General features: G+C 43.1%; 1 protein-coding gene across 13 annotated transcripts; it reads right to left on the bottom strand.

Annotated features, from left to right (window-relative positions):
- Nucleotides 1–368: 368 nt before the first annotated feature.
- On the bottom strand, nt 369–26,659 carry sema4d (sema domain, immunoglobulin domain (Ig), transmembrane domain (TM) and short cytoplasmic domain, (semaphorin) 4D). Of its 13 annotated transcripts, XM_029838154.1 has the most exons (20): nt 26,506–26,659; nt 20,641–20,750; nt 9,972–10,105; nt 8,036–8,181; nt 7,873–7,935; nt 7,697–7,795; nt 7,513–7,606; nt 7,292–7,408; nt 7,023–7,174; nt 6,533–6,708; nt 6,228–6,384; nt 5,893–6,115; nt 5,691–5,803; nt 5,250–5,422; nt 4,989–5,035; nt 4,324–4,701; nt 2,608–2,820; nt 1,395–1,607; nt 1,210–1,298; nt 369–900 (listed from the first exon to the last, which is right to left on the bottom strand). In XM_029838154.1, the coding sequence occupies exons 2-20, from the start codon at nt 20,676–20,678 to the stop codon at nt 880–882; spliced, it is 2,646 nt and encodes an 881-aa protein (XP_029694014.1). In that variant the 5' UTR covers nt 20,679–20,750; nt 26,506–26,659; the 3' UTR covers nt 369–879. The 13 variants fall into 13 exon arrangements, with proteins under 13 accessions (XP_029694014.1, XP_029694015.1, XP_029694009.1 ...); XM_029838149.1 differs by lacking the exons at nt 369–900; nt 1,210–1,298; nt 1,395–1,607; nt 2,608–2,820 and adding exons at nt 16,590–16,648; nt 17,994–18,105; nt 18,197–18,291 and having other exon boundaries at nt 3,274–4,701; nt 26,506–26,657; XM_029838155.1 differs by lacking the exons at nt 1,210–1,298; nt 1,395–1,607 and having other exon boundaries at nt 26,506–26,658.
- Between the last annotated feature and the right edge of the window lie 762 nt (nt 26,660–27,421).

Below are 27,421 nucleotides of genomic sequence, written 5' to 3' on the forward strand. Positions count from 1 at the left end.
AAAATAGCACTTCCCTCACTGATTTAGTGTGTCCAACATGTACAGAAATAAACAACTGCAGGTCATGAAGTTGTTTTTCCAGTTATTCATAAAGTATATAGGGAATAAAGATTATTTTGTATTTGTCTACAATATACAGCCCTAAATAAAACATGGTTTAAGTTGTTTTCTTCTGTCAAGAATATCACTTTGTCCTCTTAAAACGCCCTAACTGGCGTTCTGAAGAATCACTCTATTAATAATTCAGATAGTTTAAAGTGTTTTTCTGCAGAAAGAAAGCTGGCAGGACATGGTAGCGCTCCAGTTTTAGCCTGCAGGATCTTGCATGTGTTCAACATCATGAAGTGATGAGAGGATGCAAATCCAAAAACAGCAAGAGAAGTCCGTTTATCTCTGGTAAAAAGTCAAATATTGTGAAGTCATATGGGCAAAACTGAACTACAGAACACAGCACTGTTATTAATCCAATTTGAAGGCCGGAACATTTATTGCAATTTATTTAGGTTTCCTCTTAAGATGAATTTATGACAAATAAGTATAAAGTAAAACTGAGCTTTGGAAGGCTGCACAGGTGCTCTAATGACATTTACCAAAATAACCCCACTATAAACAGGTCTTACAAATGCTCCTGTTATGTACATCAACAGCTGATTGTTCCTTTAAAATGCTTTTCAAGATGATTCTCCAATCAGTAAACGGCTCCATCCGCCCACCGGTCGTATGAAGAGTCTCTAAAGTGTCAACAATTCTCAGCTGCGTGGTCCTGCGTGTAAGACGTGAACACCGCAACATTGTATTTCAGCTTCAGTGCCACACGTGTGTCCACCTGGGTGGAGGACTGTGTCCAAGAGACATGAAGCTCATGACAAGCTTCAGAGCTCAGTGGCCATCACAGCTTTCCTGTAGAGAAAACACATGTGCCAATCAAGAAGAGGAGAAATGTGTTGAAGAATTAGTGTAGAATACAAATTAAATGTGGTTAAATGATTATGTCCCACAATATTAATGGCAATGGTTGTAGCAACTAAAATGGAAGGTCAGACTGGTTAGAGCTAATAATCTAATTTGCCAAACCTAACCGAAATATAAAAGTAATCTGGACCCAAAAACAAAAACTACTTTAAATCCAAACATGCAGAGTGGCTTAGAAGTGCCATCAGTCCTCCTTTCTTCAGGAAAACACACTCCGGTGCAGGAACATGGACCTACCCAGGCCTTCTGCCATCTTTTCAGCAGTTGCTCATGTTCTGCAAGCGCACCTCTCCAGTGGTTCAAATCCCTGGATGAAACGCCCTCATCTGCCAGACAACAAAACATTTACAGCTGCACCTGTGGAGCACATCTGGAGAGAAGATTCATCCAAAGGGATTGGGACTTTTTTGAGGCCCGGATACCTCCTATACTGAGGTGGACGTTCAGCTCAGACATGTCATTTCCTGTGCTGGCCTCAGCGATGCAGCGGTAACGGGCATCCTTAAGCAGCGGCCCCTCTCTGAGCCAGCTGCTCACGAGGAACCCCCTCGGACCCAGCGACTGGCGGTACTCCATTATGGGCCGGTCAAGAACGTGCCCATTTACCAGCCAGTGAATGGTGACATCACTGGGACCTGGGAGACAGAGCTGGACTTCATTTCTAAACAGGGAGGCATTGGGGGTCCACAGAGACATGCGGTGCACCTGCTTGATTTAGATCTATGTGCAGTATTCATGCGGCAGATTTTACCTGTTATTCCGGTTTATAAGCCTTTTTAGTAAATATCCTCACATGAGGTGGAAGTAAGAAACCAGACCAGGAATGGAGACATTTCACAGGGTTTATTCAGCCTCCCTGTCAAGTTTTACCGTCTCAAAACATCACAGTTATATGTACATTTTCCTCCATATATACAAACTCTTTACAGGCACAAAAATGGTCCAGATAAAAAGTACCAAGAAAAAACACTGAACAGTTTATCATTTGTTCTGAGGATAGATTCTTAAGATCCCAGATAAAGAAAATTTATAAAACTCACATTTTTCCTTAAACAATGTACAGCGGAAAACTACTTATAGTGACCTAAATCCAGTTTTATGAATCATTCACAAAAGGAACCGTTCTGTAGATTTTTACAGCACTGGACTTTTATCATATTTACATTTGTGTTTCAGAGTCACCATTAAAACTTTAATGTGCTCCTCTTAAAACAGCTGTGATCATCTTCAGTCGCTAAAATTCCATAAATTGTGAAGCCTTAACTTTCAGTACCGCAATGTTGTAAAAAATTGTGATGTGATGTGAGATAATATCAGTTAAAGTCAGTCCCAACTAGCAGTGGTGACTATAAAAGCTTTCCGCTGTGTAAAAATGAAACCCTCACACCAAACGTTGCCAGTTTAACATTGAATCACAAGCTTTGTCTCCTCAAACATTCACACCAAGACAACTAAAGGTTTTCAAAGAGACCATTTTAAGCTTTAAAGCAAAAGCTTGTTTTCAGCAGTGGCCAGTTAGTCTGGAAAATGATGCAATGCAAAAAAGAACAGTGATGCAGGAAAAAGGGAAGGTTTTGTTAGGCGGCAGATTTCCAAACCAAGCAAGAAGGGAGGCTGGGTTCAGGAACCACTCACCCAGAGCCAAACAGAAGAGCAGGAAGGCCTCCTGGGCATGAACCCCCCAGGCCTGGTCCTTCAACAGGGGAGGCAACAGTCTGACCTCTGCCTCCCGGCCCTTCCCAGTGTGGGATTTGGAAGAAGAAGCAGTGGAGGAAGAAGGTAAAGCAGAGGATGTGCTACTTCCAGCGGCGGGAAGGGTTTTTGAAGTTTCGACAGAAGAAGAGGAAGCTGTGAGAGCGGGTGATTGAGAACAAGAGACGATTGAGCCACAATGAGGAAATAACAGGATCACATCCTAAACACAAAAGAGAAATGAAAACCTGAAGATATTACTGTAATAAATAAAGAGGAATGGAAAAACCTGACAAAAACAACAAGCGTGGCTCTTCCTGGACAACAATTACCACTTCTCTTGTGTTCTTAATGTCAGGATTTAATTGATAAAGAATCCAGAAAAACACTTTCAGATTGTTTCCAGGGACGTTTCAGTCAAGGCATCAAGTCATACAGAGCACATACAGAACTATTAGTAGAGGTTAATACGCAGGAACAGCAGTTTTACTCACATAGGAAATGTTTACAGGAAAAAATAAAACACATATACGTATCACCACCGTCACTAAAGTCCCAATATAAAACAGTAGTTTGAGCTATTCCAACCTTTTTCAGACGTGTCATCTCTGTTTTTTCTCCACCTCAGAGACCGAGGCCCACACAGTGCAAGCTGCAGATCACAACAACGTACTGTAAAAACGAGCAGTCACACCTAGCAAATCTTCCCTGAGCGCTTACTAGAACGATGAAGCAGTATCCCAATAACCTCCACTCTGCTTCATTAAAAAAAAAAAAATGTAACATTTATTACGAAAGCTGTACAAATACAACTCCCAATTTGGAAAGCAAAGCAACTTACCAATTTGGTAAATAATGTTTCCAATTTGGAATTTAAAAAAATAGATTTTCTTGCTTGACTAAGTAAAAAGGGAGCAGATTTTGTGAATGAAGGTTTTGCTTTGCCATTCAGCAACAAATCAGAAGGCAGAAGTTAAATTTACCAGCGAGCACATCAATCCAACCTTAGCCTTACGATGCTAATTTGAGCTACTTTAGGCTAGCAGTGCGGTTCATCTGCATCTGCAAACTGGATGGGCTGAGCTTCACAGTCCACGTCAAAGGGTTTCTCCTGAGAGGAGTTGTGACAGTGGATCTGACCGTTGCTGTACTCGGGCTCAGGCTCGGTCTCATAGCCGGTGTCTCGCAGAGCCTGGAGCTTCTGAGTGGTGTGACTGCCGTTCTGTGTGGGTTGCACCGTCAGGTTAATTTTGTCTGTCGCTGATGTTTCCATGAAACCTGCTTCGCAGGCTCGATACTCTGGCTGATGTTCGCTCTTGTGGCTGCCCAAGAGAGCAGCTCGCAGTTGCAGGCAGGGGGCTGGCAGGTACTGCATGTAGCAGTTATACACCAATGCGGCCAAGAACAGCAGGAAAAACAGGAGAAAGAGGAGGAGAAGGGCTATGGTGCTGTTGCTGTGCTCTAGATATTCGGCCTTTGGGGCCAAGCTGTCTGGGTGCGGCCCTTTAGAACTTGGAGGGAGAGCGTGCTTCAACTGGATCCTAATTGTGCTACTGGGGGCTTGGGTTAGTGATGAGTCAGTCTGGGGTGGGGAGGTGAGCTGGGCTGTGGCAAAAAAACTTGAAGTGCCCCCTGTCGAAATTGCTCTGTCTGTCTTACCATTACTTTCAGTTGCACGTTCAATAGATGCGTCCTGAGAGCTGAGAGTGGTAGTGGTGTGCCGTGTCTGGTGCGGGGGTCTGGGCGGGGGGTCCAAAGTCAGGACATATGAAGCCAAGAGGCGAGTAAAGTTCTTGCCAGCAGCAGGAGCCCATTCTATAGACCAGCACTCATAGTGACCTTGATCCTCAGGACCCACGCTGTAAATAAGGAGACCGCCTTCTCCCATTAGGAGGAAACTGGAGGTCTCCGTGAGAACTGTGCCGTTAGATTTCCACATCACCTGGGCTAGGTTGGAGGTTGCCACACACGGCAGCTCAGCAGAGCTTCCCAGTTTCACCCTCACACTCTTGTAGTCCTTCAGAGCCCGAGGTGACACTGTGTGGCAGGACAGACACGAGATAATGAGTTTAAGGCACGTCTGCTATGATAAGACCGTTGATTCTAGAGGAAGAACTCTGGTTATACAGCAGGAAGGGACGGAATAAGAGCAGATAAATAAGAAAAGAATCTATAAAGCAGACTCACACATTAGCAAAAATAGACACATCCAGTAAATGTATCTATCCAGTGAGTTTTATGATGACAGAATTAAGGGAATGTTTCAACTACTGTTGCAAATTCAACAGAAAATTCCAGGAAGACTGGGTGATACTGCGACTTACTTGAAGGACACTTGTCTGCGTCACCATTCAGGCTCTGGATAAGCCGCCTGAAAAACAAAAACAACATACAATCATAAGCATTATTTAGATTACAATTGAGAAGAGCAAAATGACATGCAATTAGGGCGGTATACGATTATGACTACCACTTTCTGTGCCATCTACTCCGTACTTGTATACAATTAAATGCATGAGTGAATCAAGCTTGATGGTTCCCATAAATTAAAAGTAATTATAACACATAACATACAGTATAAATACCTATGAGATTGTCTGGGGGCATCAAAGATATTGACACAAGTGGCAGTGCGATGGTCCCAGGCGCAGTACGGGTCTCGAGCAAGGATGCAGTCAAAGCAGGACTGATAATGGCTACAGAAGGCTGTAGGTGACTGGACTACGCCAGAGTCTGAACCAGCATACAGGGACCGTGTCTGTGGACAATACACATGCTTCTTTGTCACTTTGGAATTGTTTTCAGGCTTGACAAGATACACCACCGACCACACAAAGATACTGAATCAACACATCTGTCTACATAAGTTGTTACAGAAGGCAAGCAGTTAACCACAAACGCACAGACTAGCATAGTTTAGAGAACAACTGGTCACGCAAACCTGTCAGCAACTTTCTATTGGTCTAGTTTTCAAACTCAAGGAAAATTTTTTGCCATCATTGCCCTGCAGGTTTCTCCTTACTGACCTCAGAGGAAAAAAGGAGGCTCTTGATGGGCTCTGGGTTTTTCAGGAGCTGGATTTCTTCCATAATATGTACTTCTTTTTCAAACACAACTGACTTGTGCAACACTCCTTTATCTATAGGTGAAAAGAGTAAACCGTGACTCATTAAGAGTAAAGGAGAAAAAAGTCATCAACTCTTAAATCAATAAGTTAGATGCAGCTACCAGTGCCGGTGAAGATGACATCGTATATCTTCTGATCCAGTGCTTGGACCCTGTCCACAACGATCTGAGTGTAGTTGACGTCTTTGGCGATGAGGCGGGGTCCGTTGCCTATAGGCAACACAGGATCCTCCAGCAGGGGGTGATCCTTGACAAACTGAAGCGTCTTATCCGGCAAGTGGAGAGAGCTGCTAATGTTCTGCTGTCGCATCTGGTTGTTAATACACTGGTGGGGGAAATGGACATGAAATAAATAACGATAAAGTGCGTTCCATGCATATATTTATCTTTTCCAGAGTATTTCCTGGCCCACAACACAAGGTGTGAACGGTACTCACAGCTCCAGGTCGTGGAGAAGGGGTGGCACCATTATGCCGGATCCACTTGGTGTGGGACTGCTCCACGGTGGCCTTTTGCATATATTTGCCTTTGGAGAAGACCTTTTCCACAGCTGCTATGTTGTAAGCACAAACTGCTGACAGGCCAACATTGCCCCTGAGAGACCAGCATGAAGATGGATGCAGAATGGGGAGAAACCGAGCAAGGAAGAAAAGGACATTATACAGAAATGTCTCCACTATTTTGTATTAGTTTTTCTCCAAATCATCTATTATTATATTTTTCTCCAAGAAAAGACACTGACCACTGGGAAGTGAAAACTCCATAGATGACAGTGTCCCTCCAGGTTTCCCCTTTCAGAATGAAAATGTCATGTACAACATTGAAGACAAAGTTGAGCTCAGACATGGAGCAGACCAGCTTGGCTTTCAGGAAGGAGGTCCATTTCTTCTGCAGAGTACGCTGCCCTCCGAGGTCACCCTAATGGAAAGAGGTTTTATCAGTATGTAGTGTGGAGAAAGAAGCTTTTTTTCCAAAAAAGCACAACATTTCAGTTACAGGGGAATTTCTTTAATGTTACAGTCACAATAAAAGAAGACATTTTTCAGCAGTTGGTGAAAACAATAGAAATGATCATAACTGATACAGCAAATTTCTACTGCAAGTACCACTAAGCATAACATTCTTAATAACAGTAAAGTAGCAGTTAAATAAAAAATACTCCAAGAGAATCAAGTTGATAAAGGCTTGTAAATACAGGAAGTAAGAACAAGAGGTATGTGATGAATACTGACCTTGCAGACGCGTGCCACCCTGGGAATGAGCAGCTTGCTGAAGAACTCATACTCTACCGACACCTCGGTGAAAAAGTAGTAGATTTTATCACCCTCCCCGTCCCCTCTATCTGCGTCTTCTCTGATCACGTCGGCAAAAACGAAACTGGGTTCTGCGAGAAAAGTAGAGAAACACCCTTAAAAGAAATGTAACAGGCTAAATATTGCAAAGACGACACAAACAATTTATCAGTCTGTAAATAAGGCTGTTGCATGTTGTCCGAACTCACCGTTGAGCCATGATGTGGAGTACTCTGTCCTCAGCAGGGACTGTGATGGAGAGTATCTGGAAATAATTGGTTCGCTGCCTAAGAAGTTATAAGCTGTACCTGAGTATAGCTCTCCATCTGATAGAGGAGCAAACATAGAAGGACTCATTTAATGTCGCTAAAACCAAATGATGGGAAACAATAAAACCTCACAGGAAAAAATAGAACGGCTTTCAACTCACCAACCATGACGGTAGTGAAACTCTGCGAGGGGTCAAACGAGCACTTTCCCCTGCCGTCTTCAGGTCGACCGCTCAGGGAAAAGTTTCCAAGGTTCTGCAAAGTCAGGGAACAGTTGCTTTGAGGAATGGTCAGTCCCAGCACATGTATACTGGTGTGGTGTGAGTAGGATGAGGGTTAACCTACCAGGTAATCGCACTGCGGTTGAAAAGCGTGTGTGCCACAGGCGTACAGCCGCTCATCGTCTACAACCTGGAGTACTCGAATGTAGTTTAGGCAGTCCCTCTGGAAAGCAACATCGATAAAGCAATTTAGAGTGGCTCAAACTGTATGAAAGTGAAAATAAAAGATGAACTCCAAACCTCCTTGGATTTTCCTTTAAGTGTGCACTTCGCTATGTGGTTGTCAGCAACGTTCCAGAGGACCTTCCAAATTTTTATAAGAAATATCAGATTTTCCAGCGTGTGCAAGAGTTTTTTCTGGATTTTCCCATGTTACAAACATTTCTGTGTTTACTTAAGTTACCTTGTTGTTTCTAACAGACACGTCCTTCTTGCTCAGCTCAAAAATGGCCTCCCTGGCTCCCACATACAGTGCATCTCCTTTCTCGCTCAGCAACAGAGTGGAGTAGTTAAAGACGTTGGGCTCCGAAAACTCCGTCAGGTCCAAATCTGGGCATAGAACCAATGGATTATGCTTAACCTAAAAAATGATAAAGGAAGCAGGCCTGCCTGCCTCGACTCACCATAAAGTCAATGTTACCTATTTAACATTATTTAACACAATTTAGTCATACAGAAGGTTGCACTGCAATGTCCTCATTGGTTACCTAGAAATACCGTACACAAACTCAATTTATTACTGGAGATGCTGAACAGATGTTTGACAAACGTTTCCGTCCCTCTAATTCCAGACTCAGACTACACCAGTTCGGGGATGATTTAATCCAGATTTTCCTACAATCTGAGAAGAAATCTGGTTGAAGCGGCTGTTGGTAGTGATGTTCAGCCCAGATTATCTGGTAATTTAAGAGGTTTAAACATCCAGTCTAAACCTCACAGATTCCACAGAATACCCCTAAAATCAATGTGTTTTATATTTATAAATCAGGATTAATCTATTATTACTTTATTATATGAAACTCTCCTGCCAACAAAGGAAAGATTCCAGACCGAGAAGAAGCTCCAGAACATAAATCAGGCATTTCAAGCTCCGCCAGATGATTTATGAACACTCAAATCTTAACAACCTCACGCTGTTCCATCACTCAAGTCCAACAGGAACAAAAACCTCATGACAGTAACACCAAATGACCAATGGTCGAGTCATTTCTGTTCCTCAACTGTTACACAGGTACCGTTTTCTTCTCACCCTGACCAATTTCTTAACAGTCATGTTTCGCCTGATTCTTTACATCTGCTTTCTTCAGTTTCAACTGTTGCAGTGGTTCCCCTTGTCCATGCACCAGTAATTTCCATTTGTTTTGATTTAAAAGAAATCTGAAATCGATGCTGCCTGACTCACAAGTATTGTGTAGTCTCTCATTACACTGTGTTGTGATAGAGAGCAAAACCAGTGGCGATTTCATGCCTGACTGGCTTTGCTTGTGCCAGGTGCAAGTGGGTTCAGGTTGCAGGCGCCTGGACATAAACACCAGCGTGATGAAAGAAAACACTGTCAACGAGTGACTGAAACTGTGACTGCGCCCCGCTTTATGAAGGTGATGCGCAGCAGTTCTCATGGTGCAGCTGAGGTGATGCCATTTATACTAAGCGCCGTATCTGCCAAATCTTCTAACAGGAAGTGGTCTAGCCAGAGCGTCTACGGTGAGTGTCTCAAGGAAGTGTGACTATGCCACCTACAGAAACTGAAACGCTTCTTCACATGCAGGTCTCTTTTTACAGTTTGGAGGCTCAGATTATAAACGATAGCTAGCAAATAAACATGAAACATAGAGACTGTTGACTTATAAATACACTCAGCCTAACAAGCTTCGCCTCGCAAATGGACTGCTGCTCAACTCTGTGACCTTTAGGAAAGATTTTGGATTCTGCAGGGTTTCAATTCATTTCTGGCCTAAATTTCAGAGAACTTAAGTAGTGCAGAAATGTTATTTAAAAACAGTTACATCATATTAGGTGAATATGATGAAATGTTTCTGTTTTTTTATTCCGTAAACTGGAAAGAGAAACCATGTTTCTCCTCAACTCTGCTTCATTATGGAGTCCATAAACCTAAAAGTAGAATTAATGATATAATATAATAAATATATAGCATGATAACATCATCTTGTAAGCTTAGGTATAAAACATATTGTCAATGGAACAGAAAATTTGATTTTTATCACCAAGGAAACTATTTTCACTCAAAGGCTGTTAAAAAATAGGTGGAAAAAGAAAATAAACACATCTTATTAAACTGAGAAATATCAGGAAGGACTTTTGCACCAATTCATTCTTACCTTGGTGTCTCCAGGAGGTTCGTGGCATGCCGGGGGGGCCATGTGTGGAGACCTCTAGGAGCAAGCCCAGAAACACTCCCAGCACTCCAAACCCCATATTAGACTCTGATAACTTTGGAACTGTGAAGTTTCCTCTGGAAGACAAAAAGAGTAGAACACTAACGCATGACAAACCAGCGGCAAATGGTTGAGTTCCGCTCGGGCTGATCTCATGTAGCAGAGACACTAAAAGGGGGGGGCAGGCTTCAATTCCACTTCCTGGAAGCTGAAAGCTGGCACGACTGATTCATCCTTTTTGTATCGCTTTAGCGCGTTGGAGCAGTCATCACATGCAACTGGACAAAAACCAATGGCAGGGAAACTGCTCAAACCAAATCAACATTAGTTTACTTGCATTTGTAAGTAAAAATATTGATATTAATTCCAGGATAGAGTCATTTAAATATACAGAACATGCAAACCACTGCAAAGAGTTCGAGATTCTAATGGGAACCAGTGTGTACTCTCAGTGTCCGCCCAAAAAAAGAAGAAGAAAAAACTTCCCCCCCAAGACTACAGGCCTAACGCTTTACAAAACAAAGTGTTATGAAAAATTTAAAAAAAACTTTGCAAAAATTGCACTTTTCACGAGTTCACCATCTGGCAAATTACTGGTTCTTTTTGAACAGTAGGACAATGTCGTGGGTTAAATAACAAAGCGGGACCACAGATGGATACGGGGTTCCAACTGAATGAAGACTCATATGGGGGACAATGACAAGAGAATGGGAGGGAGTGTCCTGAACGCATACAGGCCAGCAGAGGAACACCCACTCTTGTTCATGCCAAGCATTAACATTCCCCACAAATGGATGCGAAGACATCAAACAGCCTACATCTGTCTGAACCCAGTGACATTAAAGTCCCGTCTGGGGTGAGTTGTGACTAAAGATTTCTGATGAGCTACAGCAATAAGTGCGTGTTTGTGTATAAGCCTGATAAGAACCTTAACGGTCATGAACATTTTTTCTTAACCACAGGATACTTGGCAATTATTTCTGAATATTTATATTGTAACCAATGCGACAGAGTAATAGTTTTGTCTCATCTTTGGATGAACACACCATATTTTATCTATTTAAGGTCACCCCAAAAGGAGGCCAAAAAAAGCTTGTGCTTTAAAGCTTAAGCAAAATATTAAAACAAATCTCTAAATCTCTGCTCAAGCCAGATTGTAACACACGCAATGTCTAGTAACTTTAATTCAATAAACGTGCAAATTAAAGCAAATTAAATGTGACAGGCCCTCCTCTATTTGTAATTATTAACAGTAAAATGATACTGAGTCAGAAAGTTAATAAAGTTAACTAACATAATCATGGACTTCCTATTGATCCAATCATGTGAAAGAATTAGTGGGTTTGAGATATTGAGACTTACAATATGTGAGACGACCTTGAAACGCTGACAGTCTTGTGTGTTCACTATCAACTGATGTCGCTGAAGGTGGGTTAAGCTAGTCGAATGTCAACGAAAGGAAAGTAAAACGATCTGGCTCGGAGCTGGTTATTCTGGTTCTGCCCCATAGAGAAACCGAAATACCTGTAGCACATATCTGCAAAACGTGTGGGTCGTTCGCAAAAAGAAGAGGATGGAGGGTTATCGGATGTCTTGTAAGACAAAGATTACGATAACAGGAAACGCCAACCGGTCCGATCAGGTCCCAAACATTTAGGCAGCTCAAACTTATTGCTGTGAAATTAAGGTCATGTATCTTTGTTAAATTGTTTGTAATGAGCGATGACAATGTGCTACAATTGTGTTTTATCATGCTCACATGTAGGTTAGTAATTAATTTCCCAGCTAATGCAGGATAAATCATGAGAGAGCAAATATAAACCATCAATAACAGCACAAGAGAAACAGGCAGGGGATGATAATTGATTATTGATGCGGTTGAAAATAAACACAAATGGCCCCTGAGCTATGACCCCCCCTTAATACAGGGATTGCTGGGATTGGAGAGAGGGTTTCCTTGGACTAAATCTGGCAATGGTGGAATTCCATGCCGGCTTCAGCCCCAGCCATGGGCTCCGCTTTGCTAAATAGGGGGTCACATACACAAGGACCCATTGTTTACTGAAGATGAGGGCAGCCTCTACTCCACTCCACCCCCTCCACGTCTACATCGGCACTGTGGTGCATTCAACAGTGAACAGAAAGCAGGACAGGGGTGACGGGAGTGAGAATGAGTACGAGAGGGAGAGCGAGAGAGCCCTAATTTCTGCTCCTCATCAAGTTCTCTGAAGAGTCTCCCCAATTTTACTGCCAGGAAAATGCTAGACCCGAACCAAGCCAACATTTTAGACCAGTAGATGTGGAAATATCCTATTGTAATCTAGTCCAGATCCCCTCAATCAATAATACCACTCATCATCACTTTTCATTTAGGGACAAACTGTTGACAATAAGGGTTAGACCCTTTTGAGTCATTGTTACAGTAGCTAGACTACACTGGCAACTATCCCAAGCTACAAAGAGATTAAAGGAGTGGCCACACTGGCTTGAGGTATTTAAGATGGTTACCATGCTGGCAGGTCTCTGTGAGCCCTTTGTGTTCCACTGCCTGGACCTTTGACTGGACAGGGAGGTTGACACCTGCCTGGGGCCAGGGGGTTCCTAGTACTGTACTGTTCACAGTGCACAAAGTCTGGCAAGCTGACAACTGTAGACAGGGTGCAGATAAGCAGAGATTCATGTTCTCCTGTCTGGGCACAGGCACAAGAAAGAGTGAAGCCGGTACAAATGTTGATTACCGATGGGGATAGGTAAAATCCATTGAATTAAAATGAGTAGATGTCTGTGTAAATTCTCAGTCATCCAGGTCATTGTATCCAAGGTAGTTTTCCAGTTGACAGAGAAAACTACCTTGGATAAAATGAGTAGAGAATTGGTCAAATAAGTTTGAATAATTGGCCAGTTTTAGAGATATTGAGTTTGCAAGCAAGTGAACTAGCTTGTTTAGGAAAACTCTCATGCCAAGGACAAAATGATGGGACAAAAACAACAAAACAATGTCTATATGCAGACTTAAAAAACTAAAGCTGGATGACACTCAAAGAGCACTTCTCCAAGGATCCTTGTTTCATTCATTATCATCCAACTAAGGTTCATTGAAACCCATTCCACAATGGTTTGGGTTTTCAGTGAGCAAAAACAAAAAAGAGATTGATGGGAATCCTCTTTTTAACAATGATCCTCCAACTCAATATATAAACAATAAACCACATAAACCAGAAGAGCCATCAAATAACATTATGACCCGTCACCATCAGATAGTTTCCCCGAATGTTACAAGAAGTGCATTAAGTGCACCAGCACATGAGGTTCCAGATGATGTGAAAGCCACTTCACCACATGCTGTTTCATTTCCAATAGAGAAAAGAAGCTTCACATCCACCGAGTAAAGAGCTTGAGGATGCAGACTGCAGCAGAGAGCGATGTGGAGGAGGAGGACATTCATCGCCTGCCAACAACTCCAGTCCCTCATGTCTTTCCCCTTCTTCCTCCATCTACTCATCAATACACAGAGATGCTCTTCTTCCTTTTCCTGCAGCACGCCAAAAGGACAATTTTCTCATAGCCTTTTGCTAGAACACACAACAGGCTGAGATATTGCAATGTGAAAAACACACTGACGAGTATATACAGTATATTATACATGCAAACTGTACAGACACAGGTACAACATCTATCTGAAGGAGAATCTGGTAAAATATGAAACATCTGACAACTGACAACTTGACCAATGGAAAGTCCATACTAGCATTAAACAGGCTAAAGTTACTAAACTAAGTTTTGTACAATGCACTCACTGACATGTTCAGGTAATCGATTATTTGAACTACTTTGCGATATTTTTAAATCAGGACATGTTAGGATATGTTATTTGGCCATTTTATTAATGAATGAAGTTTGTATTAATCACCATTGTCAGGGAAACCGTACACCATCACTATGGTAACAAGGCCAAGGCATACAAAAGTTGTTAAGTTGTATTTGGTATTGTCCAGCAGCAATAGGGCTTGCTCTGATATTCCTTGTGGGAATTGTGGGTTATTTGCAGAGAGTGATCCGCGCTTGAAACAGAATCCTGGCACCACAGAGGATGACACGCTAATGGGACAGATGTCGCTCCTGCGTCATGTACAGATTAATAGAGTTAGGCAACCGCAGTAGGCAAAGTCTTCAGCACATTAGCGTTTGTGCTTGATAAAGCCAACTGTGTCCTTAAAATCCCTCTTAGAAGACCAGAAAGGGCAAAACATCTCATGTTAAAATACTGACAGTTTTATGAGAGTTTTGGGTTCCAATTCCCCAAAGCCTGAGGCTTTACCATTTCCTTGTTAAAACCAAGCTGCTTGTATGACTCCTCCAGCTGACTGGCGTCTGATGATACGGTCTGCTGGCCACTCATAATAGGACAATGCCTTCCAGAACACTCAGGAAATGCGTCAAATTATCAGGATAAATCGGCACAACAGAGTTAATCTGTAGCTCTGATCCTAGTTTTACCTCTAAAGGCAGTCACTGAAAACAGACCTCAGCCTTCATTTGTCAGTTTAAAGCTACTGGTTCATGTTAACAACATCATCAGAAAGCCTGAGAACAGCTGGGGCGCCTGGACTGCACAGCCAACTATGATTCGAATTACGAAAAACCTCTGAAAACCGCAGCAGATGAACTAGTCATGCTAAATCATCTGCTTTGCGCTCCGTGGATGACAGATGTGACTGGGCAGAAACTGGCACAAACACACAAGGGGAGAAAAGTTAACTGTAAGAAAACAGGGGCAAAATCCCAAATGTCTAAGCAGAGAAGAACACATTGTGTGAAGTCAACACTATTCAGGGGGGTTAAATGGAAATGCTCCTTTATAATTACGAGTTGTGGGCCAATGCTGAACTAGGATGTCAAACTAAAGTGGCCACAGCAAAGGCAAATAAGGGGTCAGGTTCAGTAAAAGGTATATTTAGGCAAGCTTTTTAAAAACAACACACCCTCGTCCTCAATCACGTGGCTGTGGAGGATCAAAAAACAGCCCTACAAACACAGGCAAGCAAAGTTAGCTAACTAGAGAAACAAGGATTACTGTGTAGTGATTTTCATCTTAGCAGGTCAATGAAACACATAATCACCTTTTAAATTAAAAAGGAGGCAACACTGGAAATCTACTACAGCAATTGCAAAACACAAGGCAAGAGAAAGATATTTCCACATCCAAGTGCAAAAGGTTTGAACGTCTTTAAAACGATTTAAATGTATTGGATATACTTACAGATATGCAACCCTAGTAAATGATTGAGGAAAAATCCCTTTAATGAAGAAAACCCAAACTATTCCTCACCCGAATGTGTGCCAATGCAAAACTTTTTCTCATCACGTCCTAACATTAGATGAAAGCCGCCACTCAGAAGTCAAACGCGTTACTTGATGTAGTTTCCTTGTGGCTACAGTGATGCCAGCCAGGCCTTGAGACGTATAATGAGGGGTTATTTTGGGAAGCTGTGAAAGCGCAGCTGAGGGCCTCGTGGTCACAAGTAGGTGAATGGTAGTTGCATTGGCGGCGGCAGTTTAACGGCAGGTGTCTTCCACCCACGGGGTGGAACAAGTAAATTAATGTGGAATAAAATGTCCAAGTGCCTTTTTAAAACTTACAGAATCAAAAAAAAATGCATAAAACCCCTGTTGAAGAAACAAACCTTTCTCTGCAGCATCCGTCATACCAATTCACGAGACATTTGTGGAGCTGTTAACATCATTTAAAAAACCCTGCTACAAATTTTCCTCTCGTTAGAAAAGAATACTTGTGCTCTGCTTTTATTCCAGCACAGCTCTTCTGCAGGCACCGATTTCATGGTGGTAATTTTGGCCAGAAAAGACAAAAACCTCCTTTGGAGTGCTGTGTGAACCCCCCTCCCCATATCACCCACAGACTACCAGAACAGCAACAGTGTGTCCTCTGAAAAATCTGGCATTCCAGGAGATAAAGTACTAATTTCACGGTCTTGGAGGGATAAACAACATAAGCCCAGGTCCAAAATGCTCAACAGTTTGCACCACATTCCGCTCTATCAATTGTCCACATTTTATTCAAAATAACAATGAAAATTGGGTAGCAAAATAATAAAAAGGAATTTTCCACAATAACCTAATTGGATGATCTTTGGAGAGATGGGATGCAAACTGTGTGCCAAGCGAAGCTGATGGTGAAAATCCAGAGAGAAATCCAGCAGTTCTTTGTGTATTCTCGTGCTGCCATTAATAATACCTTGGTAGACCATTCCTCTGTTTAGAAGCACATAAAAAGATATAATTGATGGGAAGGAAGAGGGGGAAGGCAAAAAAAACAAGGTAAAGCTCAAAATGATTTACGCCACAAGCACCAAAGGGATCAAATTAAAGTTGTCCAGGTATGGACATGCAAGGAGGACATAAAAGGAGAGAAGCCTGGAGGTAGTTACAGGAGGGCTGGAGAAGCATGCAGCATTCGTGTTGAAGCATGCAGGCCGGTGAGCAGCTCAGCTTGGGTCTGCATGGCAAAAAAGGGGAGGGAGGAAGAGGTGTAGAGTTTCTGACCTGTTGCTCCTTACAAGATGCGATGCTCTTCCTCCGGAGAGAATTATAAAATCCTCAAGCTAGGGAGGGGGGGAGAAGACAGACAGATCAGACTTGTGTAACCGTGCACTTAAAGGCGGATGCTATGTGCGTGTGTGCGTTTACTCAGGTCATGAATGCGGACATACGGATATAACAAAAAATAAAAAACATTCTCAGACAGAACCCATCTCTTCATAAGTCTGTCACCAAAAGACCCACTTCCTCTGTCATATTTGAAACTGAGAGAGGAAACAGAGGTTTGTTACCCTTTAGTTAAAGCTTTCTATACTGCACAACGGAGTTCAATAGCACTGAAGAAACAAACCCAAAATAAAAGTTTCTGTGTTGTACTTGGACTCCTTTCAAGTACATGTACGAAGTCTCGAGCAGCATTTCTCACATAAAGATGTTGGCTTCAGAAATGTGCTTCACTGGAAGCCCCCCCTCACCCCTTTCAAAAGGCATGAAAACGGTCTCCTGAGTCAGTGAAAGCAGAAATCTCATAACTGCCATCGGGGCAGATAGTTGACCCTCGACTCAACAATTTTCAGATTTTGATATTTTTAGCCTAAATTGTTTCCAGCTCAGGCTGTGTGTTCTACAAACCAGACTGACTGAATGCTCTCCCAAAACCAGGAGACAAATCTAGACATGTGAATGAGGTCACCCAAATAAACCCAAATATGCAGATTCATTAACATTTGCTTTGGCTAAGCTACTGTAATGCAGGTCCCATGCGTTTAACTAAATTATAATCAGATTATGTAAAGCAGCGATGATACACAGCATCTCTTAAAGAGATTTCTTTAAAATAAAACATACATGGACACAAATTGCTGTCACCATTTCCTGGGATATCATGCTATAAACTGATTAGCCTCCCTAGTGAGAACAATAAAAGGGTTTTTGTCACATCCAACTAAATTGACCCTGCCAACTTTGATTAACACATGCTTTTAAACATTGAGAAAGGAAGTTCTCATATAAATAATTCATATTTAGCTATACTAGAGCTACCCATTGCATTTCTGTCTAAATACTCAGGAGGACTTTAGTCTTCCCAAAGCAGCAGAGGAAAGTAATTCATGGAGATCGAGGTCAACAGCCAGGCTTAAATGTTGCAGTGTGTAGAATTTATCACCCCCTGTTGTGACAATATTACGCATACCCCCACACAAATGCGCCTAAATACACGAGCCAGTGAGATTCAGCTTGTCTACCTCCTCTGACAGCATCAAATGACCTCTGGGAGAAGATGACAGATGCATAAGATTGATGAGCTGGAGGCTAAAGGTTGCATCCCCCTCAACATCTTTAGGAAGCACTCTGACTTTGCTCAATTCGGCCCCCACGACCCTGTGACAGCTAATATGGAGTTCTTACTGTGTTGTCGCGAATCTCAATGAACCCACGCCTGCAGATGTCTCAATTCCCATGTTCTGACTGGCTGACTGAACTCAGTGGTACCTCAAACCACGCCTTCGCTGACATCAGTCTGGAGAGGGCACAGAGAGGAAGTGGAGATGTCACAGGTCTGGATTTGTTAATTGATGCGATGCCCCGAATGAAGAGAAGGCAACGCCGACCTTTCGAAAGCTCGTCAAGCCAGAACAAATGTATTAATAGGTCCTTTTTCAAACACCCTTAGAATCCTGTCAGTGTGTTTAGAGCTCTTCGGGATCTGAGAATGACAACAATTGTTTCTTTTAGTCCTATTATACTGGGACTTCACTTTAAAATGAGTTTAGCTAATGTTACAAGTATGGCATTAATCCAAAAAGTATACATTATGATGGTGCAATTCGATGGCGTAGCAATATATTCACTTAAATTCCCTTCACTCATCTTTTGTGTGAGAGACAGAATTAAAAGGTTACGGCAGATTCTGATGGGAGGGGGTTTGAATCCTTACTCCCCTGAGGCCGACACACACAAATAGGTTCACGACCTCCACAGAAACACACTCCACAGATTTACAGATCTTATTTACAGTAACAACATTGGGGTAACCCACCCTCCTAATCTCACATTCTCATCAGTGCATTTGCCTTTTCCTTCCATCTAAATGAACATCCCAGGTTTGTGAAAGAACCATCAGCCTGCGCCACCACAGGTGGGAGAGGAATAGAGAACAAGAAGCCAGGGAATAAAAAGAGGGTTTGAGATGAGAGATGATATTCAAGCAAGTAGTTATTGTTCTACCAAATCCAAACACTTGCTGGCAAAAAGGGACAAAGGGAGGACAAAACGGACTGTTGAGGGCTCAACAGAAAAGAGCAAATGTTCTAGAATTTTAAAATAAAACATTTGTTATGAGCCTCTACCCTCCGTGCATTTGGACATTGTCTATATTGTCCAAGCTTCTTGTTTATTTAAATTCTAGTTTGAGGGTGCATGAACTCTGTACTTTTGCACACATGTGCACATACAAGACACACAAAGCAGTGCTGAAGAGGATTATGCAGGCTTGAATTTCAACAGAAAGAATCTCTGTCTACTAGAGCAAATCTGGCTTTAGAAACTTTGCTCATGCCAGTGCATCCTGGTACAACAGGAGGCTGGAAAAAAATGCAGCCAGTAGGAAAACAAGTGGATTTGGTTTTAAAGGCATGAGCCTACTAGATAATGGATAATCAGCTCCTAACTTAACAACCATCAACAAAACATGAAAACTAACCAGACAGTTAAACATTCAACAGAACAAATATGAATGTTACACGGAGGCTTTTAGTATAAAAGGTTGCTGAAAATATCAGAAAATTCATAGCTATCTATACCAGTATGAGTCTGGGAACATCAGCAGGTTGCAGATATCTAGAGGAATGGCCTGATATATACTGCCATGTGTAAATGTTTGCTCATGTGCAAGCAAAAGAAAGAGAAAAAGGGGGAGAGAGAGTGGCCGTCTTCTGCCTTTGTATGAATCTTAAGTAGTCACATGTTCAGGGAGGCTTTGTTTGCAGTAACTCTTGGGGGCACGTCCTCCAACTTCTCCCCTGACTTCCTTTTAGCATAACATTTATCATTCTCCACAGCGAACAATCATCAACAACATGGAATAGAATCTAGAGTACAAATAACTAACCCTCCCCCATTCTAGTTGCCTGGATACCTTTCATCCAATGGGACAGCTTGTCAACATCATCATCACTTAGAACTTTCACTTGACTTTCCTTCGGTCCAACACAACATCGTGCATGCCGGAGTAACTGGCGGAAAAGCTATAACCTTCTGGTTTGTGGATCAATACGGAATCGGAGACAAAACATGTTTTAGTGTAAATGAAGTCTTGGGGATATCACAATTGTGGGAAATCTTTGTGGAGGAATATAAAGTTATCTTGATCAGCTGCCATTAATTTTCTTTTCCTTGAAGGCAAATTTAATAAATACGGGCTGTTTTCCAATAGACTTGGTATTACTTGTCTTTGACCCCATCTTGTAACTATCCTTTTCAGGCCATTGGATTGCGCCAAACCACTTATTCCGCTTATTATGAAGACGGACAACTGATTATTTTGCTTATTTCACCCAGATTCTATAGCTACATTCAATAAACACCAGACTGAGGTACAAAGGTGAGGTTGACAAAGGGGACAAAGCAAAAAAAGAGATAGGATTGGGAGGATACAGAAGAGTTCCAGACTGAAAAGGACTGAGGGGAAAAAAATGAACAAGTAACCCAAAAAAGAAAAGGGGAAGAATACACGAAGAAAAAAAAAGAAGAGGTAGTACAGCGAAGGCTCCAAACGTTTTAAATGACCATGTTTTGTCAGGGTAATAAAGCCCAGCTAACAGCAGCAGCAACATACCCGCACAGTGAACGAGAATGCAAATTAGCCCCCATGCAAATGTCACAAAGGGCGAAAAACGTTTCGCACAACTTTCACCACCCACGACATTTCTCTGAAGCTCAAATGCTGCGGTGAGTTCCGCTTACACCGAAACATCCAGGAAACCATCATGAGAACAGTAAAAGGAGGAGAAGAGTAACACATTACCGAACTTTGATTAAAGATAAACACACGTACTTATCTGTCATGGCATCTGCTAGAGAATACTGATTCATTAAATCTGCTTTTCAATCGTCTCACACAGTTGGAAATGGTTGAGGCCCAGGGGCAGGTGTCAAAGCGCCAGTCTGCAAAAGAGGAAGCAAAGATTATAAAACTGTTCAGTAAATTCAACCAAGACAGTGAAATATGGTCACAAAGCTAAAGCAAGGTCAGGTCTCAGACCAAATTAGAGACAATGCCAGTTTAAACAGCCAACCCTTTAACTTAGATCTAATACCTTGGGCAGAAGGCTTCATATGACTACAGGACTTCCAGGAGCTCATTTATTGACTGTGCTTCCCAGTCTGTGGTTAGATCACTGGAACACACATGCTGCACTATTATCAAGAGTTGTATCAGAGCTCAGCAGGGTGCAGTTTGACTAAAATTCTGTTCCTGAAATCCTCAGGAAAAACCCACAGCCCAGGCTGGAGTAACAAAGCAAACACTGCAGCCATGCTTCACTAGCTGACAATTAGCCGGGCGAAGCCCTGTCTCTTCCAACTTTTGTGGAGATACCGTCGCCATAGTTACTGAGGCAGCAACCACCAAGCATAAATAAGCTGCTCTGAGAAGTCCTGAGTTTGGCAGGCAAATAGCACGAAAACAATTGCAGATAAACGTGTTCCTGTCCTGCTGCCCGTTGAGCAAACCAAAAGGCTTGTCAGATTATCATCCCTTAAAAAGGCAGCAACATATTCTACCCAGATTATATACGGTAATGCTAGTTTTTAGTACACCAGCCTAATCCCAAATGTAACCTGCCAGAGAGGGAGTCCCAGACCCAGTTGACTGAGGGCTGTCTGTGTGGGGAAGATGGCTTGGCAGACAATCCCCTTACTGTTTCCACACTAGATCAATCTTGAATTCCGAACTAAATTCATTTACATGTCATCTTGTCACTTCATTTTACCATCAGATGAGGATCATCCATCTTCTTTGAGTGTTCAGTGAGTTTGGGAGAACAGAAATCGCTGCAAATTATTTTAGCAATTAATGGCAAAGAATAGCAGGTGAAAGGTCAAGATCCTGCAGAGATCGTTTGCACGGTATTGATTTCTAGGAATTTCTTGATTCCTCAGTGTGGCAATCCCAGCAAGCAAAAGACAAATGTCTCGGTTGCAAATGTGAATAAGCTGTGTTTTTCTACTGTTCTTTAGAGTACAACCTAAATGTGAGTTATCTAAAAGGATAAAAACTGACTAAATAAGAGAAAACCACTATCCTCTGGAGTGGAAAAGAGACAGGAACGCTAGCTTTGTACATCAGGGTTACAGTCCCAGAAACAAATCAAGCATCCTTTTCAAGGTGTTTCTGAGCTTATTTAAAGATGGCAGCATTTGGAATGGTGAAGGCAACTGTCCATGGAAAGGAGGATGCCACTCCTTCCCCTCTCTGGGGAGATTAATGAACTCCTGTCAACAGCTAGGTAGGGGGAGGCCAAACCCTGACAGACGCTGCAGCAACCTTAACGTTCTCTAGCTGATCACACTGAACAACCATCGACAATCCAGTTAGATCTGGCTTCACCTTTAATGTCCAAAAAGATTTCTCTTGAGAAAAATGAAATTTACAGGACAAATGGCTGGATGATGGAGACTGCCACAGCAAAATATAAACCGCTTGTTCTAAATGAGCAGAAATTCAGTGGTAGACAGTCCATCTATATTCTATATATGTCTGTGTGGCGGAGAGTGTTACATTTAAAAGGACCGACAGAAACAACGTGCTTGCATCCCAAAATACACAGCAGACTGCTACGCGTCACCTGACAAAAACGCTGCATTATTTACCCTCCATTCATATGTGAATAAAAATCGCAGTGCAGTTCAGGAGAAACTGCGTCAGCGTGATCATAAAGGCGTATTTACCAGCCACGGCAGATGAAAAGAATTGACGTCTGAGACACCAGCAGTCAAGACACTCTGCACAAGCAACGTGGATCTTACCATGAGTGGAAAAGCTCCAGCAGCTAAGGAAAGAAAAGAACCCTCTTCCAACCAGTCAGGCTGTCATTACTGGACAAATCTCCACTCAATGGCATGACAGAAGCATAAACCAAACAAACTAAAAACAGAATATCACAGACTAGCTTTGTGCTAGCCTGTCACCTCCCATCCCTACTCCTGAGACATGCTGCTCTCACACACTCCTTTCTCTGCTCTCCTACCTTCCTCCGTCTCCCCCTCTCGGAGCGAAAAAAGCGCTAGATGCTGCGGCGCCGGAGACTGGAGAGACAGGGCTTGCATTAAAGTCCTGGTTCACCCGACGGTGGCAGACTGCGTAAATGAGGGTCTAATGAAAACAAGCGGAATCGTCCCCCCCCCTCATCACAGCAGTCAAAAGCTGCTCGCCAGCAGAGAGCGAGGGCGCAGGGATCACGCCTCTGGAAAGCGTCAATGCGTACAATTGCCGGCGAGGGGGAGGGGGCATTTGGGGCAGTGGGTGTGATAAGGAAAGGGGGGAAGGGGAGAGGGGTTAAGGTGTGCATCTGTAGGAGTGTGTCTATTGTTGTAGGGATGTTGGGTTTTTTAAGTCCAGAGCTGCAAGTCCGGCTGCTGGCCTCTCCACACTTGGGATGTAAACCCAGGCAGTAAAGACATTTTACAAACACATAACTTTTGATTTCATCTTCCATGGAATGTTTTCTCCCAAAAACACTCCTCCTTGTTCTTCTGTTGACAAAATACCTGAATTAAACTGTCACGGCTCAGGTTTCTTATCAGTATTAAACATTGGTTCGTTAAATACACCTGGCTAAAATCCAATGCTGTAAAATCCCTCCACCTGATTAAACATTGCTGCATTTTGTGTTGCACTCAATGAAAACAAAGTATGGTAAAAGCCACGCCGCAAGCACTTGATAAACGCTTTAAAAAAAAAAACCAAAAAAAACCCTGTTAATTCCGTGTACTGTACTTACGAAACTGGAAATTCACAGCTACACAAAAGGAACTATAATGTCGGTTTACATCCTCGGGCTATTTATAGACACCAAAGTTCCTTTCCCACTAGTTAAACATCCAACAAGGTCAGTAACGACATGCTAAATTTGTAGATCACTTTAAATCTGCTCACTCCGAGGCAAATTTGTGTCAACGTTTCCACGATATAAAACAGCGACACTTAGAAATGATAACCAACGACCAAAACTAACCACAAATACACGTATAACACAACACAGCTGCATCACACAATGTCAACATGTGCAGCAACAGAATGTACTGTATGTAGGCTAGCGTCCCGCTCCATTCCCTTCCAGCTCCCTGCTCTCAGCAACACCTAAGCTGGGAACCTTTTCAAAACATCACATACGCTGTCAGCAGCACTGAAGTAATGCATCACTAAGCTTCCCGCCAGCTCTGCAAAACAATCAGAGCTGTTGGAACAGCACCTTGGGAATTTTCTCTGAAGACATTTTGGACATTTTGTGAAGAAATGAAAGCCAAGAACATAACGGAGTGCAGACGGGTGAACAACAACAAGCAGGAAACGAAGCTCTAGAAACTGTCACTTGACCACAATATTTTTTTTTTTTTCAAAACCATCGGTGGAATGTGGAAATGCTCCATGCATGGCCAGAACTGCATAAGAGAAGACAAAAGGGCTTTATGCTCACTACTGTCTGCTGGTGATATGGAGCCAGGAAAATGATTCCAGCCCGAGGGGCATTGGGGTACATGGGTGTGGCAGCAAAAGGAGGTTGCTGCGCTATAAAGACACGAGGGGGTTGTCCCACACGACTGTCCTGTAGATCCAACGCTACACACTCCGACTCCCGACCTTTACACTGCAGGACCAAAACCTTAATGCTTCCAGTCAAACATGACTTCTCCCCCCCCCCCCCCCCCCCCCCCCCCCCTCCAAGATGGAAGCAGAAATGGGTTGATAACACAGCAACCTTATCGGAGACAAATATACGCACTCCTCTATCGAAACGGAATGATTGTCCAATGTGTGAATTACATGCAAACTGTGTGTATCCAGTCAAATATGTAACAGGGCTTGCCAGTGAACATTTCAGCTCAGAAACTCCAGGCTGCCAGGGTTTGGCGTCCAAACAGAAGCAACCCCGTTACCCCTAAACAGGAGCCAATTCTGCACGTAGCTCAAAACAAAGGTCCCTTTCAGCCGGGCGACCCTTGAACAAAATCCCAAGATCCAACCACTTAAATTGATTACCGATAAAAGGACGGCTGTCCATGTCATTATCGATAGCAGGCAGAAGCAATCTGTGTAATTTCACGGAGCACGTGGGAATCTGGTGTCTTCAATAAATGCAGGAAGCAAAACTTCTATGCACAAACACAGAATACGCCAATTTGGTTCCCTCGGTGAGGTCCTCATCTACTTATACTCAAATGAACCTATTAGTCTTAATAAGTGGCAGAGGTGACCTCACAGAAACCTGTAACCTGAGGGTAGGTCAGACAGGCACAGCCACTGGTTTAATGATTTGTCCACTGGCTGATGAATGATTCCACACCACTATCCTGTTATGGCTATGTTGTCCCCCTCAGGGTCCAGCTGACATGATTGTGGCCTGACCGTGTGCCACCAAAGCAGCAGCAGCAGCAGGCCTATCACTATGACAAGATCCGGACAGCTGCCCTCCTGCCTGGCAGCGACCCGTGGAACCGAGCTCTATGAGTCCGTGAGGGGAAAAGACGTCCCAGCCATTGTATTTAAGCAGAATACAAAGAAGGGAGAGGGAGAATGATCCATGTCAGCAACGAACAGCTGTATTTGGGGACAGGCTAAATAGCTGACATGGTCCAAAATTCCTTGGGGTTTATTCAGTGTAAACTAAGCCTGCATGCATATTTCTTTATTCTTGTAAGAATTCAAAACTGCACCCAGCTCTTATCAGTTTTACTCGAAGTCAAGTCAGGAAATTCAGCAAATTCTCCCATTTCCCGTGCAAAACTCAAGTCACAGAACTGCTAAAAATTGACTAAATTATCTATTATTCCACGAAAGCAGCTGTCAGTTTAGATAACAACAAATCATAAGAGGTTGTCATTTTAGAGAAGTTGACATTGAGACATCCTGCAGACACAGCTAGGCCAGAGGGCAAACAGGGAGCACTTCCAAACCCTCATATTACTGTTGCTGGAGTCTCCACAACAACTCCACATGCACGCAGGTGAGACCTTTACGAGTGTCCACTGATGACCCCCAGCTGCACAGGATGGCCCTTGAGTCCTGACCCCAGACCTACAAAAACACATCTGGGCACAGAACAGTGCTGCAGGCAGACCTGCTACTGGTCAGTTCTACATGTGCACGGTGGCTAACTTGCTTATGTGTTTCGCTGCCGTCAATAAAAGTCTTTTGTTGCTGCAAAGAAAGCGCACTCTTGATTTATGCATGCCAATAGTAGACCCCCCCCCCCCCCCCCTGAAGAAATGGCATTTAAAAGTGCAAAGGGGGGGTAAAATTTGCAAATATGTGCGCGAACACGCCTGTTAAACGTTATATTGTGGGCACAGTGCAGTATTCTCGGGTAGCTCGGTGCTTTAGGGACAGGTGACAGCGGCTGCGTGGACTCGCCAAGTCCTCCGCTGACATCTTTATCTTTTTTTATTGCGCAGCTCCACTTTTGAAATGTCGCGGGAAAGGCGGGTATAACTTTTAGGCGTCGCCTGAAAGCGAGAGGAGCAAATTAAAAAAACTGCCCTCCAAACCGTTTCGGGTCGGTCGGCGTCAAGTGCAGCTCAGCTCGAAGTCCGAGACGGCTCGCACGAACACGACCAGCGGGGCTGAACCGAGTGGACGGCTCGGAGGAGAAACGGTCCCGGAGAGCCGCTAAACTAACCGGGCCGCGGCGATGTTACTCACCGCAAGCAGGATTTGCTCTTCCTCCCGGTGGGTGCGGAGATGGACTTGCGGAGCAGCAGCGGCGTGACAAAGTTCAGAGTCTCAGCTCAGCTCAGCTCAGCATGGCGACCGAGTGGATTCAAACCCCTCCGGGCTGTGGGATCAACAGAGCGGGGGAGGGAGCAGGGGGGTGGCGGGGAGAAACGGGGGGGCGGAAGAAGGACACGCAGGTGTTGCTGCAGGGAAAACACTCGGTTACAAGTGAAATTGGGACCCTTGAACGATTATCTAGGGAAAAGCCACGTTTCAAATTTGGAAAAATAAATAGAAAATAAAATTGACACTCCAAGGACACCCCCGCCGGGCTGCTAGTGATGGTTTGCTTTACTACTAGTGATCAGATTGTTGATTAATAAAGGTTACGGTTTGTTCCAGTAACTTTGCGATCTTTTATTTTCATCAATACATATTTTATTCTATAGTTGTGTTTTTTGGCTCAACTACATCGTGGTCGCCATATTTGCTGTAAAAATCAAGTGATTTTGATGGTAAAACCAATTGAGATGAATTAATATAGTGTGGTTTAAGACAGATTATTAGAATTTTAGGGTTAAGGTTTGCAATGAACGCATGCATAATTCTTTTAAATATGTGACTTTTGCAGCCCCTAAATATTAGTGATCAGTTGTTGGGATCCAGGATCCTAATCCTTCCTCAGCACAGACCCCACGAACTACAATTTGATCAGCCACCAACCACTGTCAGTTAACTATAACTGAGATGGCCTCACTGTCCTGTAATATCAAGAGTCCTGGCGAAAAACCTTAAACCTTTGGCTGACAGGACCATGTGGGGGCTATGCTGTGAGTTTAAAAGGCCGCTGTTGGAGGTCAGAGTTTATATAACATTTTCCTAAAGGAGTAGTGAATCAAACACA

The sequence above is a fragment of the Takifugu rubripes genome, chromosome 6 (assembly GCF_901000725.2).
Source record: "Takifugu rubripes chromosome 6, fTakRub1.2, whole genome shotgun sequence".
In the NCBI taxonomy this organism is placed as follows: domain Eukaryota; kingdom Metazoa; phylum Chordata; class Actinopteri; order Tetraodontiformes; family Tetraodontidae; genus Takifugu; species Takifugu rubripes.